The sequence below is a fragment of the Falco naumanni genome, chromosome 20 (genome assembly GCF_017639655.2).
Source record: "Falco naumanni isolate bFalNau1 chromosome 20, bFalNau1.pat, whole genome shotgun sequence".
Lineage (NCBI taxonomy): Eukaryota > Metazoa > Chordata > Aves > Falconiformes > Falconidae > Falco > Falco naumanni.
Window position 1 is genome coordinate 3178693 of NC_054073.1, and position 19703 is coordinate 3198395.

General features: G+C 43.1%; 1 protein-coding gene across 7 annotated transcripts in view; it reads right to left on the reverse strand.

The window, feature by feature from the left end:
- Window positions 1-19703, reverse strand: part of LOC121099457 (GON-4-like protein) — a 32072-nt gene that overhangs the window by 11297 nt on the left and 1072 nt on the right. For 5 of the 7 annotated variants that reach the window (XM_040618394.1, XM_040618395.1, XM_040618393.1 and 2 more), the window contains exons 2-19: window positions 17771-17932; window positions 16831-17027; window positions 15329-15403; window positions 14943-14993; window positions 14503-14553; window positions 13757-13852; window positions 13405-13509; window positions 12697-12867; window positions 11659-11851; window positions 10784-10885; window positions 10052-10092; window positions 9658-9761; window positions 7421-7619; window positions 3440-3526; window positions 2743-2914; window positions 1893-2037; window positions 1556-1706; window positions 756-872 (exon numbers count right to left, since the gene is read on the reverse strand). In XM_040618394.1, coding sequence (XP_040474328.1) covers window positions 756-872; window positions 1556-1706; window positions 1893-2037; window positions 2743-2914; window positions 3440-3526; window positions 7421-7619; window positions 9658-9761; window positions 10052-10092; window positions 10784-10885; window positions 11659-11851; window positions 12697-12867; window positions 13405-13509; window positions 13757-13852; window positions 14503-14553; window positions 14943-14993; window positions 15329-15403; window positions 16831-17027; window positions 17771-17932 — 2219 coding nt within the window. Of the gene's footprint in view, window positions 1-755; window positions 873-1555; window positions 1707-1892; window positions 2038-2742; window positions 2915-3439; window positions 3527-7420; window positions 7620-9657; window positions 9762-10051; window positions 10093-10783; window positions 10886-11658; window positions 11852-12696; window positions 12868-13404; window positions 13510-13756; window positions 13853-14502; window positions 14554-14942; window positions 14994-15328; window positions 15404-16830; window positions 17028-17770; window positions 19660-19703 lie in introns of those variants that run through there. The other 2 variants (XM_040618398.1, XM_040618400.1) reach the window with 2 other exon arrangements.

The following is a 19703-nucleotide window of genomic DNA, read 5'->3' on the forward strand; positions in this document are numbered from 1 at the left end:
TAAAGGTTCCCTTAATAAAGGCAAGATTTCGTGGGAAGGAAGCTTCACTGTAACAGTGAAATACAACGGGCAATTAGAGAACTGGATTTCATGGCATCTGGCTCCAATTCTTTCCTCAGATACAGTCCTAGACTGACTCGCAGGCATGGTCACTATACCTCCAACTTAAAACCCCCCACCCCAAACCCCCAGATTCCTTCTCTTCTCTTAGAGGGTGAGGTTTTTAAGGGGGGAAGAACACACCCTCTTCTCATGGCTGTAATACAGTGACTGACTGGTAAAGATGGCAACACTGCTAACCGTAAGGCAAGGGTCAGACTACATTGATTAACAAATTCACAAAGCCAAATAAAACCAACACATCAAACCAGAAACGTTAGAAATACACCCATGTAGCAAAACGAGGATGTGAGACCAAATGCTGGATGTCCTTGGTAAGTTCAATCACGTACTGCAGCTGGGCAGACAAGCACCAAGAGCAGTGTGTAATGCTTGTAATGCTTGCACTTGCCAAGTGCTGCTGGCTTTGCTATGTTTACTAGCTAGACTTGGGGTAACACAGGCTCCCATGCAATATGCTCAGACTACCTTTTGACATCAGAGCTGCAGGCTTATCAAACAACTCACTGTGGACCTAGAGGCTGCAAAGAAAAAGAAAGAAACCAAAACCCAAACAAAGAAACCTGAAAGAAAACCAACCAACAAAAAAAACAGCAACCACCACCCCGTGCTGGATGAGTAATAGCAGAAAGTACCTTTAGCCAAAAAGGCAGGCGATGTTCTTCTCTCTCCACAGGTGGCTTCCACTCATTAGGTTGGATTTCCTCACAGCACTTGAACAGAATGGGCAGCTGTTTTGTCTTTTTGTAGTACTATGTGGAGAGAACACAAGACAAGATGACTGTGGTCAGATCACCTGTCCAGTAACTGCTGGGATGCAGGATAAGGAATGTACTCTGTAAAAGTGTTCGTGTCAATAAAGCGACTCTCATCACTACTATTTTAGTAAGGTACTACCCACAGAAACATTAAAAAAAAAAAAAAAAAGGCTGAACAAGAGCTCACTGCCATCTTGGTTTCTCTCAAAAGCAAGCACGAAGTTATAGCAGATGTGCAGGCGTACTTGCTTTAAGTGTTTCTGGTTCTTACTCTTTCTTCAGCAGTGGCCATTAGCTTATGTGATGGGGTATTTGGCCAGCTGGACCTTCACCCTGACTGCAGACAGCACTTTTGTTTAAGCTTCGCTACTTGAAGTTTATTTGTATGAGTTTGTCAGGATTACTGAAGCCACAGTTGTACTAGGACTGCCTGCAAGTGCTGGGCTCTAAAGAGTCAAAACAGTAACATAAGTACTCGCAAAGTACAGAGGACAAGGTCTTTTTGAAGAAATTCTCATTGCTAAGAAAAGGATGACAGACATTTTCTTTTAAGAAAGTGTCAGCACACACACAAAAAGGTCCTTGGAACAAACAGCACATCTCCTCTTGTGCAACAAACGCCAACCAGACACACAAATATGAAGAACACCAAACCATAATCTGAACGCGTCACTTACTCTGATGATATTATCAGGGGCTCGATTCATATTGAGATTCTTGATTCGTACTGTAAGCTGGTGGGCAGTTTTTGTTGGCAAGAGATACTTGCTGATCAAAGGCTTTGGAAACTCTGTCCCTTCAAAATGTTTCAGACCTAAAGCTAATAAACTGAAGAATGAAGAAACAAGGAGATGGGGGGGGGAAAGACAGTAAGTCCTTTAGACAGTACAGCAGATTGCTATTTGGATGTGCTGTTGCACAATACACAGACATCCCAGAATCTGCGTCCTAGAAATTCTCCTTAACAAAGGAGTCTTGTTTATATGCATTTTATTCAATAATTCTAACACCTACTTGTCCTCTGCCTTGGTGAAGATAATCTTGTCCCGGGGAGGGTTTGCTTTCAAGGCACATATTGGCAGTAACTCTGGATACATAAAGACTCTCCTTGTTGCCAAAATCCATGCTACTTGCTTTGGCAAACATGGAAATTCATTGGCTGTGAAAAGAATTAACAGATATGAAAATGAACAAACAATGTTTTTTCACAACTGACTTCTCAAAAGCACTGTTTCTTTTACTCTCTTCACTGCGTCAAGAGAGAGATTTTCTCCCTGTTTTTTAGAATTTGCGTATTTCCTGTGTTTTGCCCATTAAGTTTATATCAGCAAAAGGTACAATTACGTGCCCCTTCCATCTTTTCTTTTGCTCTGTATGAAAAAGCACCTGTAAAAAGCTCTGTTTACTTCAAGGTTCTGCCATCCTCTAGGTAGCAGAAAAATCACAAACCAAACTATTTGGAAGACACAGGTTGGAGCTTTTTTTTTTTCACTAGCATACTCCAACGGAAGGAAAATTTCCTTGACGCGTGTTAACCAACACATCTGGCACAATTATTTCCAGTTTCATAGTTTCTTGATGGACTTCTGCAGCTCAAAACATCATCTGCAGAACAATAAATGGCAGGATTATGATGCCAAAAGTCAACAGCTGATGTAACATGCTTCACTGTCTTGCAAGTTGAAGAAGCAAAAAGGGAGTCAATAAAGTGGATGGGTTTATCTAAAAATGTCACAAAATTAACAAAAAAATAAAAGTATCGTTCTGAACAGCAGTCTGAAGCATATTTCATCTGGAGGGTGCAGAGCATGAAATAATTCTTGCTGCAAATGCTTCCCTGCCTCTTGTTCCTTCAAATACATACCACTCTTCTTCACAGCTTTGCGAGGGCTCCAGTCAACTTGGACTTGGGCATGAAAATCTTCAATGAGCTGCAGCGCTCCCTTCAAGTTACATGGCTGGAACATTGTCTGAAACTTAGGATTGAACGACAGACGAAGGAGTGTAGAGCTTCGAGCAAAGTTACCAAGCTCACTCTGCAAAGTCGAACACAGAAAAAGATAAAAGAACGTGCCTTCAAATGGAAGGTAAAGAACAAATACATGCAACGCGATAATGCAAAAAATAAAAGCTGGTGAAGTGACAGCCATAAAAAAAAAAGTAGAGTGTTACAGATCTTATTTTTGAGCATTACAAATCTAGGAACAGAGGAATTTTATTTTATTTTTTTTTTATTCCCCAACTTCCCAGAAACCTTCAAGGTCACAGAATGTTCACTAATTGCAGAAGTTGTGTTTTTTTGAGCTTTGTTTTCAGTATTTCCAAGAAAATAATAAAAAAAAATACAAAGACATGTCAATTCAAAGCACTGTTAGTCAGCACAATGTGAATTATTTGTCTAAATACTGAGCATGTTCATAGTAGGCTAACAACATCAATCCCTTACTGAGTGGTAGTCTGTCTCAATTTCATGGGACCAATTAAATAAATCAAGTTCTCTAAATATCTCAGTGACCAGCAATCACTAAAATTAATGCAGCTCAATTTTAGAATAGCCTTACCAAAAACATCCTGGTAGTACCAGCCTCTGAACTTAACGCAGGGTTGGAGCTTGCGAGAAGATGGATTTGAGTCAGAAGCTGAACATGCTGGAAGAATAAAACCAGACAAATTATTATTTTCAGTGTTATCAGATATCCAAGAAACTGGAAAGCATAAGTATAGAGGCACAAGAAGTATCTCCCGAGCACCCAAAAAAATCACATCCTGACTTCAAAAAACCTTTTAAGCAACAGAAAACTGAGGGGAAACTTTAATATCCACTGGCAAGAAGTTTATGACACAGATTTTGAATACACCATCTGTTTAAGTCTTAGGGCAGATCCCTTTTGTGCCAAGTCTCATACCATAACAATCAATACACAAAGGATGTTTTTTTCTAATTAAATACTGAAGTTTTTCTTCAGAAACAATGCCTTCAGCTATCAGAACTCCCCATTACGCACACAAACACCATACATCTTGCTTTGCAGCTCAAAAATTAAAAAGGTCACTTAAATCTACCTGCACAATGCAAGATCCGTTTCTTTAGCTCATATCTGAGAGGTCTGTGCTCTTTCCTTGCTGCCACAGACCAAGACATGCCACTCACGAAGTACGCAGGATATCAAAACAACTACTCAGCAAACCTTGTATCAAGTTCACACAAAACTTTGTCCTCCCCGATTCAGTTGACAGTAAGTTTGAAGTTTTGCGAAGTCCTCTTCAACTTTCTACGGACACGGAAAAAAAATTCTCGAAGTACAGCTTCTCATCGACGCTGCTGACAGCTTTTAAAATGTTCAGACTTGTATTTCTACAGAGTTTTGCGTGGTGGGAGGAGAAGAAAAAAAATCCAAACTACATCAAGAGTAATATTAGAATCATATAATGGTGTGGGTCGGGAGGGACCTTAAAGATCATCTAGTTCCAAGCCCCTGCCACGGGCAGGGGGACACCCATCCCACCAGCCCAGGGCGCTCCCAGCCCCATCCAGCCTGGCCTTGCGCATGTCCAGGGCTCTGGGCAGCCTGTGCCAGCGCCTCGCCGCCCCCACAGGGCAGAATTTCTTCCAAACATCTAATCTCCATCTCCCCTCTTCCAGCTTAAAGCCATTCCCCCTTGTCCTAGCGCTACAGGCCCTGCTAAAAGCCCCTCTCCAGCTTTGTCAGCCCCCGCGGGCACTGGGAGCTGCTCCACAGTCTCCCCGGAGCCGTCTCTCCTCCAGGCTGAGCAACCCCAGCCCCCAGCCCGCCCCCACAGCAGAGGGGCTCCAGCCCTCGGATCATCTTCATGGCCTCCTCTAGACTCACTCCAACAGGTCCACGTCCTTCCTATGTTGGGAGGCCCAGAGCTGAACACAGTTAGGTTCACCTCTGACCTCGTGACAGCAGGTGATTCATGACAGAGAGGCAATTCTCCCCCCCCTGCACCTGCTGGTCACGCTTCTTTTGATGCGGCCCAGGATTCAGTTGGCTTTCTGGGCTGCAAGTGCACGTTGCCAGGCCATGTTGAGCTTCACATCCATCAACACACCCAAGCCTTCCTCCTCAGGGCTGCTCTCAATCCCTTCTCTGCCCAGCCTGAACTTGTGCTTGGGATTGCCCCAACCCAGGTGCAGGACCTTGCCCTTGGGTTGCCGAATTTCTATGAGGTTCACATGGGCCCACCTCTCAAGCCTGTCAAGTTCCTTCTAGATGGTATCCCTTTCCTCCAGCACGTCCACCGTGCCACACAGCTTGGAGCTGTCAGCAAGCTTGCTGAAGGTGCACTCAATGCCAGTGTCCATGGGACTAACAAAGATGTTAAACAGCGCTGGTTCCAGTATGGACTACTGAGGAATGCCACTCATCACTGGTATCCACTTGGACATTGAGCCGTTAACCACAACTCTCAGTGCAACCATCCAGTCAATTCCTTATCTGCTGAGTGGGTCCATCCGTCAAATCTGTGTCTCTCCAGTTTAGAGACAAGGATGTCACACGGGACAGTGTCAAATGAATCGCACAAATCCAGGCAGATGACATCAGTTGCTCTTCCCTCATACACTGTGGTTGGCTGACCTCAGCTGGATGCCAGGTGCCCACCAGGCTGCTCTATCACTCCCCTCCTTAGCAGTACAGGATGGGAAGAAAATAAGATGGAAAAAACCCTTGTGGGTCAAGATAAAGGCAGTTTAATAAAGCAACAGCAAAAGCTGCACATGTGGAAGCGAAGGAAAATAAAAGACATTATTCTCTACTTCCCATCCGCAGGCAATGTGTGGTCACTTCCCAAGAAGCAGGGCTTCAGTATATGTAGCAGTTGCTCCAGAAGACAAATGTCGTAAATAATGAATGTCCCCTTCTTCCTTTCCCTTAGCTTTTATATCTGATCAGACGCCATATGGTATGGGACATCCCTTTGGCCACTTTGGGTCAGCTGTCCTGGCTATGTCCCCTTCCAAGATGCTGCCCACCACCCCCAGCCTACTGGCGATGGCCGGGGTGGGGGAGGCTGGAGAGACAGCCCTGATGCTGTGCGAGCGCTGCTCAGCAGTAGCCAAAGCACTGGTTTGTCATCGCCGCCTTCCCAGCGCCCGGTACAAGCACAGTGCTGTGAGGGCTGCTGCGGGCTCACCCAGACCCAATACACACCCCAACACCATAGTCCCACCATAGGCAGCCACCAAATTTGTCAAGCGTGATTAGCGCCTAGCGAAACCATGTCAGCTGTCACCAATCACCTCCTTAGTTTCCACGTGCCTCAGCACAGTTTCCAGGATATGATCCATGAGCTTGCCAGGCGACAAGGTGAGACTGCCCAGCCTGTAGCTCCCCAGGTCTTCTTTATTTCCCTTTTTGAAAATGGGGGTTACATTTCCCCTTTTCCAGTCACTGGGTACTTCACCGAATGACCATGACTTCTCAAACATGATGGAGAGTGGCTTAGCCACTTCATCTATCAGTTCCCTCATCAGGTCCCATGGATGGACTTGTGCACCTCCAGGTTCCTTAGATGATCTCAAACCTAATCTTCTCCAACAGCGGGTGGTTCTTCCTTCCCCCAGCCCCTGCCCTTTTCCTTCTGCGACCTGGGCAGTGCGGATGGAGCACTTGCTGGTGAAGACCAAGATGAAAAAAAAACCATCAAGTACCTCAGCCTTCTCCATGTCCTGGGTAACCAGGACTCTCATTTCTTTCCAGAGAGGACTCAAGTTTTCCCTAGTCTTCCTTTTATCATTGTTATTAATTTTATTTTATTAAATATCCTTTTATTTACCTGTAGAAGCTTTTCTTCTTGCCCCTGATGTTCCTGGCCAGATTTAATTCCTGGCCTTAGCTTTCCTCCCCTGATTCCTAGCTGCTAGGACAATTTCTCCATATTCCTCCTGTCCTTGCTTCCACCTTCTGTAGACTTCCTTTTTGTGTTTGGCCAGGACCTCCCTGTTCACCCATGCACGGCATTTTTGCCTGACTTCCTCGTCGTTGGGATGCATCACTCCTGAGCTTGGAGGAGGCGACCCTTGAATATTACCCAGCTTTCCTGGGCCCCTCTGCCCTCCAGGGCTTTATCCCAGGGTACTCTACCAAGACAGATCCCTGAAGAGGCCAGAGTCTGCTCTCCTGAAGTCCAGGGTAGCGATCTTGCTCTGCAGCCTCCTTGCTGCCCTAAGGATCTTGAACTCCGTGTATTAATATTCTCAGAAAGCAATAAAGTAGTTAGTGAAAACAGGATTTTGACAGATTACAGTCAGAATTCAAACATGCCAAGGCAGCTAACTCACATGAGAACAATACAGATGCCAAGAAATAAGCTCTACTTTGCACAATCAATTCAAATTACCTTTCATTGTTGAATCAGGCGTGTAAGTATCCCCTATTAAAGCTCTGGCTGCAAATGTAGCTTCTTCAATTCATTTCTTTAAGGAAGCACACCAAAGTGCTTGCCGTACCATTGGCTCTCCCACCCCCTATGGTATACAGCAAATATTCACTGGGTCAGACCAGATAACGTTTTATTACCTGCTGCATTTGCTGCTGGAGCCTCTTTCTTTGCACACTGTCCAGAACAAGGCTCTGGAGAGGCTTCTCATTTTGAGGTTTTGATTTTTCTATCTCCTGTGGTGGCTTTATTGAGGATTTTTTCATTCTCAGCTGCTCAAGCTGTTCCTTCACTGTCCGGTGTTGTTCATTCAGTAAATTGGCCAGAGGCTCTTCAAATCTGTTTGAGATCAGGCAGACCAAAATAAAATAAGCGTATGATTTAATAACCGTTCACGTTCATTTAGAACATTTTACTCTGTGTCTGGAATGCACAGTTTCAGAATTATCATCCCTGTACTACTCCACACTTTGACAGCATACATACAGTTGGTTTATACATAAATCTTTTCATCTACCACAGCACTGTTATAGTTCTGGGATGTAATGCTTCAACTGTTTATTCCAAGGACAGTTAACAGTCTTGTCCACTGTTCCCAATCATACCCCATGTCTGTTCCACTCAAGTGCTCAGATACCCTCAACAGCAGTCAGGATCTAAGATAATGTTGGAATGTTAGAACGAATCTTATTTAACTTGTATCATCAGGCAAGGTCTGATACATATTACAATCCTTTCAAAACCAGCTTTGACTATTCCCTGCTTTTTGACAGATTCTTACTTTATTTTAGCTACACCAGTTAATACTCTCATTTCTACTAGTGATCAGCTTCACTTCTGTAATAGGCCTGAAGTCAGCTATAAGTAAAGTTGTTCCATGATGCTACTAATGCAAGGTGTCATAAAAACAACTACCCTAGCAAATGGGTATTTTACCAAAAAACAACTTCAGAATCCTGTAGATAGATATATCTATGTATATAGATAAAACTGGGGAAGAAACAACTGTGAGAACTGCCCACTGAAGACACATACAACCCACCATCAAAGACAAAGGCACACAAATAGTAATAGAGAGCATAACGTTTCCCTGCTTTTAGTCTGTAGCTGGTTTAAGAATTGCTGCACTCCCCTCTGGTACTGCTCATCCCAGAGAGAGTATTAAGAAACTCCAGCCTTCATTTTAGCTCCTTTCCCAAACAGATACAGCTTGATCTTGAGCTGATCTGCCCCATAAACAAGGAGACACCACTCATACCACAGTTCCCCTTTAGCCAGTTTCTGTAACTGGTTAGAGTGGTATTATTACCTAGAATAAAGGCCTTAGACTCTCCTCTTGCGGGCACTGTTTCAAATATAACCCATACCAAAAATCATCAAAAGCCAAATTCCAAACATTTTAGTCATGTCAGACCTAGGTCTCAGCCATCTTATGCAGTCTTTTTCCTTAGAAAAGGCCACTGTTACATCCAAGATATTTACTTAAAAGATAAGGTGACACACTTGGCCAAACCAGCTCCTCAAGTGTTTCCTGTCATCAAATAAAAATTTAAGAGCACTAAGTGACCCTTACTCCACCCCTTAACAATAACAAACATTTTAAAAGGCAAGAAAATTATTATTTTCTTGAAATTACTCCAGAACATTACACCCACCATGACAGTGTAAAGCACAACAATTAAGACAGCTAAAGTGGCTATCACTCTGAGGTTGGGACCTTCTTCGCTCAGGTCCTGCACAGCTTTGATCACACGCAGCACCACCCCAGTACCTGCTGTTCCTCTACCCACTGCCTTGAAGCATTATCGCCAGCCATGCAGTATCCTGCTCCACCAGTGTTAGTTTAACAGCTGAAGTGACTTTGCAGGTAGTGAAGCTATTTTTGCAGAAGAATTAGCCTAATAAAGGGGGGATATGTGGACGGACTTGAGAAATGAACACAATTTAAATACACAGGGACAGTACCTATAGCATGGAGATTAAAGAATCCTCTACTAGAGACGTTGGCTTGTTGGAACAGATCACCATTCTGAAAAACCTCAGCTGTTTATAGCTACGGTACAGAATAGCCAGCACCAAGCTCTCAGTACAGGCATTCTTGCTATCTTTTTGAACAGTTACATTTTCATTGTTATCATTGTTTTCTTCAGATGCATCACAACCAGTAAAGTCAAATGTGGCAGACAGAAAAAAAAGGGTCAAGTGTTTGATCTCACCAATCAAAATGACTCAGAGCTTTCAAAACAGTGGCCTGTGCTGAAAAGGCATTATTATCTCTTTGGCGGATGGCATAGTAGAGCTGCAGGTAACCATAGGCTTTTTATCGTAACAGACTTGTAACTATTTAATTGTACAACTGGAACCAAAATTATCCTACCTAAGTGCCTGTGGCGTATTAAAATTTGGCCGTGACTCTGTAACATTATCTTCATCTTCTGGACCTTCATCTTCCATGTTTGAGAAACCCATCTCGTCCTGAAACTGACAGCAAATGTGTAGCAACAGTCAGGAATAGAAAGCTCAAGCAGTGCATTTACCATCATCTGTCTTCAGCTAATAAAGCTCATGATGATCCTTTTAGCACAGACATTCACCTCTGCAGGGACTTACGGAAGTTCCTATGTATGTTCTTTCCAAAGGCTAAAATTTACACTTTTATGGTGGGGCCCTTTGCACTAAGCATCTTACAGAGACCACCCCTTTATGGCTTTAGGGACTTCATGTCAGATCCAAGATCTATTCTTCAGTGCTATACCAAATTTATCACTTACTGTCTCAAACAGCTCCTCCATCAGTTCATTCACTTCCTTTTCTGCAAGTAAAATTAAAGAAGTATGAAGATTCCTTTTCCAAGAAACACTTAGCAATCCTGTCATAATATCAAGTCATTTAAGGAATCTCTCTTGCAAAGAGAAACCTTCCTCTTGCAGAGAGAGGACCAAGAAGGAAAGGCTCCTGATACTATATCCCTTTTTAATGCTGGGCCCCAAAAAACTTCAGCCAAGACTGTTTTGGTTCAAAAATGTAATATAAAAACTAATTTTCAGAATTAAATTTACAGTTATGTTACCTTGTAATAAGACCTAAACCAAGTGCACTTTGCTGAAAAGATGAAAAGCGGTATGTTTTTAAAACGAACTCGAAGATTGTAAGGACTTGGAGAAAATTTAATTACACTCAAGTCATAAGGCAATCATTCAATTCTGAATTGGCTGAAGCTTTATGAAAGACTGTACTATCAACCTATGTATTATTCTTCAGTCTTTGCTACAGGGTGAAGTTGCATCTGCTGGCACAGCAGCTCTGGCTAGATCCTTTCATGTATTCACAGAAAGCCAGCTTTGCACAGAAAAGCTTTTCAAGTCAGTACACAGATTTATTTATTTTTTTAATTAGCCAACACTGCAAAATCTTTGCAACAAAACACTCACTTTTCAAAATATATTACTAATCCTAACAAGGAAGAATGGATCCAAAGAAGGTGGGATTCCCAAAGGACTTACTGGTAATTCTCACAGCACGATCATTTCTGAAATCTTCTGTGTCTGGTTCATCCAGATCTTCCAGGAAGTTGTACTCGGGGTCATCATCATCATCTGCTTCATCTAATAAGAAGCATGATTTGAAAAATCACTACCCTGCCCCAAGACCAATCAGTTACCAGGAGCAGAAGCACTTCATTTACTACCTGACCAGGCACAAAGAGGGCTACAATTACTGCTTGAAACTGTATGAATGTTCCTTTTTATGGAAGTGATATCAAGCCCATCTTCTTTTCAAACTGAGCTACTAGCATCCTTATTTGTAGCCATCCCCATTCTAAAGAAAAGCTAGATTCATTCTTTGTGACCCGAGTTTCAGCTAAATTTAGGATTGAAGTGGTATTATTTCACTTTGTGTTTTATATTCTATTTGCAAAACTGTAAGGAACTAGTAAATTCAGGACAAAAGGAAGTCAAGCCCCAAAGCTTGTTCTTGTTTCTCCTTGAAGAATAAAATAGTTGCTTCTACCAAAACAAGTCATGTCCCTAACAAGGAGCATGACACACTCAGATTCAGGTATATCAATGCTACCAGCTTCAGGACCCAGCACAATGGATTAAGGGCTGAAACACGTAACTTTTAGTTTTGGTTACCAGTTACTGCATGTGCTGGCTAATAAATATTTACAAGTGAGACACCTGAAGTTTAAAAACCCTCACAAATGTCCAGAGAGAAGATGAGGAAAGCTGATGGCATGCAAAACATGCGTATTACTAAACAAGATAATGGCTACAGCCAAGAACATCATGTATAAACAGAAAGAAAAAGCTCCAGGCTTTCAATGTAACCCCTAATTCCAGTGAACAACAACAATAACAACGTATCTGTTGTATACCTTCATTCTCCACATCATCGTTCATGAGTCCTCCAAGCCACCTTTTCCATTCTTCATCATCTGCAGTGTTGGGATCATACATATCAGGTGTGATATCTGGGGCTCGGAGCTCAGCCTCCAGCTGACCCAGTGGAACATCCTTCAGCGGTCTCTTTGATCGGGTTCGGAAGGCAATGAGGCTGTCTTCCAGAGACTAAGAGGCGAAGAAAAAGCACAATGGAATTACAACAGCTCTGCTTTCCTCCAGCAGTTTCTCCAGCAGTGGGATTTTCACCCCAGCCGAAAAAGCCCAATACCAAAAATGTTAAGATTCCTGCCACAAAGCATCATTTATTTTGGTAGCCTGAGAAAAGTAAACTTCCGTTACTCTTGCTATTAAACCGCTATTGTTTATAAATATATTATTGTTCATTTATCTCATCCTAAACTCCTATCTGCTACCATGGAAGCAATCTCCATTTGCTGTATTTGATTGTTTCACGTATGTTTTACTGAGTTTTCCCTCTTTGCTATCCGACATTAATCCCGAGCAGTAGCAGCACAGGACTGTCTCTTCATGACCCCTCACCCTTGCACAGTAACACAGACCAGTAATATTTTTCTGATTATTAATATGAAACAGTGGTTCTCTTTACAACCAAGCTTCCTCAGGTGCTAATCTATACTTGTCTGCAAAACACAAATAAGCTGACAGGATATCCTTCAGAAGGAAAACTATTTTCCTCAATTATGTAAATGTCATAGAATTACATCTAACAGCCAGATCAATGGCAGCGAGAGACCTATGAGCATAAACAGTGCAGTTCCAATACAAGAAACTAAAAGCACAGGTCACTAACAACACTTTACTAACAGCTACCTCTGTTCTCTCACAAAGCTAGCATCCTACACACTATGGAGATTCAACTTCTTTGAAGTTACAGAAGGAGAGCAAGATGCAGCAAAAGTGATAGCAGAGAACACCAGAAAGCTACCTTCCTTCCAACAAATTTTACTCAAATTAAAACCACACGATTACAGCATCCCCCAAACCAGTACCTGGTAAGAATCCATGCACACTGGGCTTGAAGCCAATTCTTCATCCACTGCATGCAGCTTCTCCATGAACGTGCTGTCTTTGTTTTGCTTTGGTTTAGGAGGTGGTGGAGGTCCCATGGGAACTACTTCAGCACTAATATGTCTAACAACAGATGTAGTAACCTTCTCCATCTAATTAAAAACACCTTTGTGTTAAAAGGTTTTATTTAGAACATAAATTTCCAAGGACAGAATAAATCTCCTTTTCTGCTTGACCAATGTCTAGCACAATAGAAATGAAATAAACGCTTCACAGAAGGAAATGGATTCTTCATATTACACTTAGTTTGGTTTTCAGAGAGTACAAATAAATTTACTATTCAAAAGACTTGGAGGAAAGGAGACGTTTGGAACATTTGAGTATCAGTGTCAACATTACTAGAGCTGATAAACCTGAACACTAGTAACTGTGGCACACCCCCAGCCCTCCGAAAACCAAACCCATGACAAGTAGAACATGGAAAAATCACGTTTATTTTAGACTAAGCTCTTTCTGCAAGGGATGCACTTCACTACTTATGCAGGAACCACTGGAGTGGGACCCTAAAGCCACATAGCACCTGTAATGTCACACAGCTTTAAGCAATAACGTGTATTTTTGCTTTTGCATTAATAATTTAGGACTACTGACTGAAAGTTCTTTCTAAAGGCAGCAAAAAACAAGTTCACCTCGCAAAGCGTCCCGCCTTCTTCATCAGATGATCGCCTTGTCCTAGATCGTTTTGCTCCCCGAGGAGAAGAAGCAGTGCTCTCTACATCACTTTCCAGTAAGCTCTATAGCACAAAAGATGCAGAACGCAATCAAACAATCATGCCACAATCAAACACTGCTTCAACTAATATTCCAAAGACTCCTTTTTAGCCAAATGAATAAAGTAGCACTGACGAAAGATTACTAGAATGTCCAGGACAACTTAAAAGTTTTCACGTGTTAAAATAAAGCAAGCATTCTACTACCTTAAACACACAGGCAAGTCCATGCATGCTGAACGAAACAGGTCTTTGTACAAGCTGCATTTACCTCTTCTGCAGTCTCATCCTCATCCTCATCATCAGGCTGGTACTCTTCATCAGAAGAATCATCTTCCTCAAGAGGAATGTCCACAAACTGAGGAGGCTGCAACAGAACAGAAAAAAGGCGTCAACTTTTTAACAGTGGACTGTCTTGCCTGTAAGAGTGCGTGTCTATCAGATCAGAGATTTCCAACTGAGGAAAATCCCTGAAGGTCAGAGAGGAAGGAGACTACTGACAAAAGCTGAAGAAACCAAAGAAATTACTAAAGTAAGATTTGTTAAGCAAAGGAAGTGATTTGAAAAGGTGCAAGAAAATTATTTAGCATTTATATGACGGAAACACTGCATGAGCAGACACTATTTCAAAGACATGTTTCTAGTACTTGAATGGCCATTCACTCCTGCTACACTGCTGAATCCTGCCTACACCTAGGTAACAAATCTTTTGGAGCAGGCAGAGCTCAGGAAAAGAACCTGAGACCAAGGCCACATTTCCAGGCAGTCCTACAGCGTACAAAACAGTCCCAGGGAGGAGCATGTCATCACCTCCCCATGTTCTGTCTTCCCCTGAAGGCAGCTCTTTTGGGCCACCTGCGCTCCTGCTGCTACATTAACTGCGTTGCCCACCCTGTCTGCAATGCTCCTGGTCACCAAAACTCCCAACAGGAGTCTGCTCCGCCCCTCCAAAAAATTCCTTGCTCAGCAAGGTGCCTTTAAGTATGGTCTCCGATTTCCCAGCAGTAGTTCACTTACCTTCACCTCATTTGCCTTCTTAATTGGAGATATATTCCATGTTGGAATCACCTAAAGATAGCAAAACCACTTTAACTGTCTTTGAAAAGCACGGTGTTGCACAGCTTACACAATCTATCAAATCACATGAGTACTTGAGCTTGAGCTCTCATTCTCCAAAGTAGCCAAGTAACAACAAACTTCAAACAAAGGCTTTCTAAACTGCCCGCATGATCTTTACAAGCAATAACGTTAGTATAATGGATACTGTCAATTCACTGCATTTTCTAACTCTGACCTTGTTCCATTCTGCTCATCTAAAATGAATTCTATTTTACATTAACTTATTTTTTCATTTTAAGAATAAGTCACTTAAAAGAGCACTTCACACTTCTTTTACAATAATCAAAACCATTCACATAAGAGGAGGGTGCAATAGTAAAAGCAGATGATGTACTTACCACTCCTTTCTCCACAACTTCCTTCAGTTTAGAACGAGTCATTTTGGGCTCCTGAGAGTTTAAAACAACACAACAGCAACCTATTCAGCTGTTTTCCTTAACTGCAAACTTTTCCCCAGCAACTCTTCACTACAAGACTTGTCTCTTTTTTTCAAATCCACTACCTTTTAGACATGATCAAAGCAACGTCAAAAATAACCCCTCATAATTCTGTTTCATAATTTAAACTCATACAGAGACACTACTCAATTCATCCAGGTGGCAAATCTGGTAATGAAACTTAAATTATGGTACCACCTATTCTCTCCATACCACATCACGGACCAAGAAGATAAACTGCTGAAGATATCATGCATTTGGAACAACCGAAAAAGCTTTTTACTTACAAACAAAGGTATATCTTCTGTCTCACTGATGGCTGCTTTCATCATGGCAACCACATGCTCATTTGTGATTACTTCCTACAGGGACACACAAAAAAGTCTCCTTTACATTCAGTTTGTTTAAAAAGAAATCTACTTAAGGAAAGATGATGGATAAATACTCAGCATACAATATACTTCGTACGATAAATTATAATATAATTATATTAAATATATATTATATACATATACTACATAATATATAACATATAATTGTATGATAAAAAGATTGTTCAGTGATTAGACAAGAAAATATGAAGCACAGCAGCGATAGAAACATTCGCACTATATACTCTGTGAGTGCTCCACAGAATAAATCTCCAGCAGAAGAAAACAGGCGCAACAAAAGCCCACGCCAATTTCCCTTCCCCCATGTCATATACCCAGTAAAATCTGCCTAACCCAGCCACGTGAAAAATGCTGCTATGAACCTGCAACAGAAAACTCACAAGCTTTCAAAATAGCAAGGCTCTAATTCTCTGGAGAAAGCACATAATAATCTACTCTATGAAACCTTGTGCTACATCATTTCAGAAAGCATTGTATATATTTGAAAGAAACAGGGGAAGGCAGAAGAGACCCCGGTATCCATGACTACATTTTCTGACTGACACCATAAGGTTCCAGGGAGGGTAGGCGACAGATATTTACAGCCCTTCCACAGCACCGTGTGACAGAGAAAGGCATTAATTTACAGCACTTGCACAAAATCAGCTGATGAATCTGCCTGAAAGAATCATGGCAGTCTCCAGTTTGTTTGCCACAGGGATGGCAAAAAGGGAAACATATCTGAGATCACCCGGATTAGAACACCACTAGCTGCAGGGGAAAAAAGAAAAGCACAACTTTCAGTCCTGTGGGAAAATAAATACTACTGCTCTCCAGACCCTGCTTGTGAGATAAACCAAAATCTAAACCTAATACAGGTGCAGAATTAAGAGTTTCACTACACAGCTGTGACAACGCGAATACTCTTCTTGCAGTTCATTTATAACTGGAAATTCTGTGATGTATTTTGATGTTGGTTTGGGTCATTAACTAAGAGTAATGCATTTCTGTCAACACCACTAGAATTCCATCAGGACTTTATGATGAAACAGTTCATTCAAAACAAGAAACATTTGAGTTCACAGTGTTACACCGCCTCAGCTGGAACCAGAAGCATGCATTTTAGTTCAATTATTACTGTACTGTGGTACAGTAAAACAGACCCATTTGCCATTGTAAATAGATGGAAGTCAGGGATCGATACCTATTAACAAGGCCAGGTCCAGGTAACTTACACAGATACCACAGGATTCTCTCTTTACAGCTTTTTATAGCAGAGGTTAGGACACGGGTGCCTACCAAGTCTTCCTCGTCCATGAAATCAAGTGCTGCCATTGCTACCATACTCAAGTCTAGCATGTACTTTCTGAGAAAGCTGGGCACTTCTCCACTCCCCGTGACAGTCCCACCGCACTCACATGCAGGATGTTTCGCACGTTGACAACTGTCAGGTTATGTTGTTTAGCTCCATCTTCTAAGGTGCGGTCAAGGGTATCATCCAGCTTGATGTCACAAGACAAAGATCCTTCCTCTTCTTGACTTTTCCCTTCTCTTTTCCGTTTGGTTGCCTTCCTCCTCCTCTTCCTTCTCTCAATATCCTCTCCATCCTGCTCCTCTGAAAATTAATAAAAATGGAATCTAAAAATTCAGGTACTTCACACCCCAGCACATTCTGACAATATAAGTATTTTTTTTAAAAAAAGCTAAAATTCTGCAGCTACTGAAGTGGCAGCAGCTTTCCAACAGCTGATAAGGAGATCACCCAAATGGAGATGGCTGTGAGAACCGGACGCAGTTTTTTGAACAATGGGTTCAAATTCTGTAGGACCTGAGTGGGTCACGTTAGTCAAGCAAATAAAGGTTATGTATTTGCCGTTTCTAAAAGTGATTTGACAGAATGGTCTCAGCAGCCTTTTTACATCTTTTCCAGGAGGTGTTTTAAGTATGCCATCCAGATTAAAAGTTGCAAAACTCCAGGGGGCATACAGCAAGAGCAGATGACAGTTTCTAGGACTTAAAGTGCTCCTCAGTTGGTGCTGCTCTGCTGACTCAAGAAAATGAAAGAATTGTAACTTCCTCCAAAGGAAAGCAGTGTTTTTAGTAACAGAAAATCACAGAGGTCAGCTCCACCAAGTTTCATTGGATACCGACAGTTTATTTAGCCACTGAATTACAGGAGCATGGGGTGAAAACTTCAAAAAACATGGCACCTAAACAGCCTCTGCTGTAGTGCACACATTTCCAGAGTTCTGCATCTACTGCATCAAGTCACAGGTCTGTCCCTTGCACAAAGCTTATGCAATGGAATCAACTGCCCCAAACCCTCATTTTTCTCATCACTCTGCTGGGGCCACTCACCAGCTCTAATGTTCTTCAGTGGCTTTACCATGGTAGGACTTCTAACAGCCAGCTGCGAAGAACTTCTCACTGGAGACTCTGGCACTGCAGACTGGTTTTCAGTCAGATACGGATCTCTCTGTGAATTCATTTCCACTTCTGTATACAGCTTAGGTGTTTTCCCTGTAAACAGTATACGCTAAATTGTAGTCAGATACGCCATACAGACACAGCAGAGTTAAGAGGCTGCTGCAATTACAGAAGTTTATCACGACCCATTCAAAACTGCACAAGTCTAACCCAGCTTGTGAAAGTGATGCAGGCAGGCTGAACGCTGCAGCAGCAGTCCCATCTTGCTGGAACGGCTCCAGGTAAAGAGATCTCCAGCTATTTCAGTCTTGTTCCCTCCACTACCAGTTCTGCACAGCTACGCTCAAAATTGTTCCTGTCAAACGATCCAGTCACAAAAAGACGATTTGTTTAAAACATGGTTGTACTCCCTGTTGTATAAATGCAACCACAGCAACAAATCGACAGCAGGCACTCCTTCACCCAGACAGGTTATTCACAGCTAGCCCAGCACAGCTGACTGCAACCTTCAGATGCAGTTTCACAGCCCCCTTGGGCCACTTTCAAACTGCACTACTGCTGACAGCAGTGGCTACGTGCCCTTCTCGCTCCTGCTCTGCAGAGTCCTAGAATACAGCTGGGCACGGAATCCTGTTCCATGCTCCTTTCTCCTGACACAAAAGTAGCTTTCAGTCAAATCAGTGAGCTGATCACAGCAGCAAGAGAACCAGAGACGACACTTTTCACAAGGAAACAAGGAAGCGCCGTCCCTTTTGCTGCAGCCTGTAGTTACACAGGCTTACGATTATTAAAAAACAGCTGAAACCTAAAGTTTCACGAACACCTTAATCCAGTAAGAAAACACAAATGTCATCCAGTAAAACCAGCTCCCCGACACTGCAGCAGCTGCTGCTCTGGGCTGGCACAGCTGTTGCTGTAGCTGCACAGAAAATCCGATCAGGGAGTTGATCCAGATGGAGAGGAAGGAACACCCCCACCCCCACGCTTCCCTCACACCCCCACTTTTTTTGCCAGATCCACTCTCCAATCTAACTGAGCTCACTCAAAGATGTACGTCAGAAGAGAAAAAGACTAGGACGGGCCATCTGAGGAAAGAACCACTCCAGTAAGGTTAAAGACAGCCGGAGATACAAAATTACTATCACCTTGACCGTGAACACCTCTTGCCTCCCTTGCCAGCTCACGCTTCCACTGAGCGAACCTCAGAGAACACAAAGCTCACCTGGGCTTTCCACAGACTTCCCGAATACCCATGTTCTGCACCAAACCCGCGCCTCGCTATTAACCCAGGGGCTTCGCCTGTTGCAGGGGGGCTCGGCAGGGTCCCCCCGGATGTCTACTGCAAACGCCTGAACTATCTTCTGAGAATGATAGCAAATATGGACAAAAACCTCTGAAAGCCAGTATTTCTGGAAGCAGCAGCTCGTGCTTTTGCCAGTGTCACAACTCACTAGCCAAACATTTGTTTTGAAAAACCAAAGGGCAGGTGGCCGCTCCACAGCGAAGCCTGGGCTCGCAGAGCCCTGCCAGGGCCAGCGGGAGCCACCCAACACCCAGGGCCCACCCTGCTGCCCCCCGGAGACCAGCAACGGGGCGCAAGGCCGGGGAGCGTGGGCAGGCCTGGAAACCTGGGCATTTTAGGTAGGAAAATTGGAAAAAAGCGAGTTGCAAAGCGCCTGGTGCTCGGCGGCACTAGGGGTACGCAGCTCCCCAAGTTCCCCGTGAGGTCTGGCCTGTGCTGAGGCCGGCGCCCCCCGGCTCTGCGAGCGGGACGCCCGCCGGCCCGAGGTGCGGCGGAGAAAACAAACCCGCCACCGGAGCAGCTCGGCCCACCGGGCCGGCCCGGCGTGAGGCGAGCCCTGAG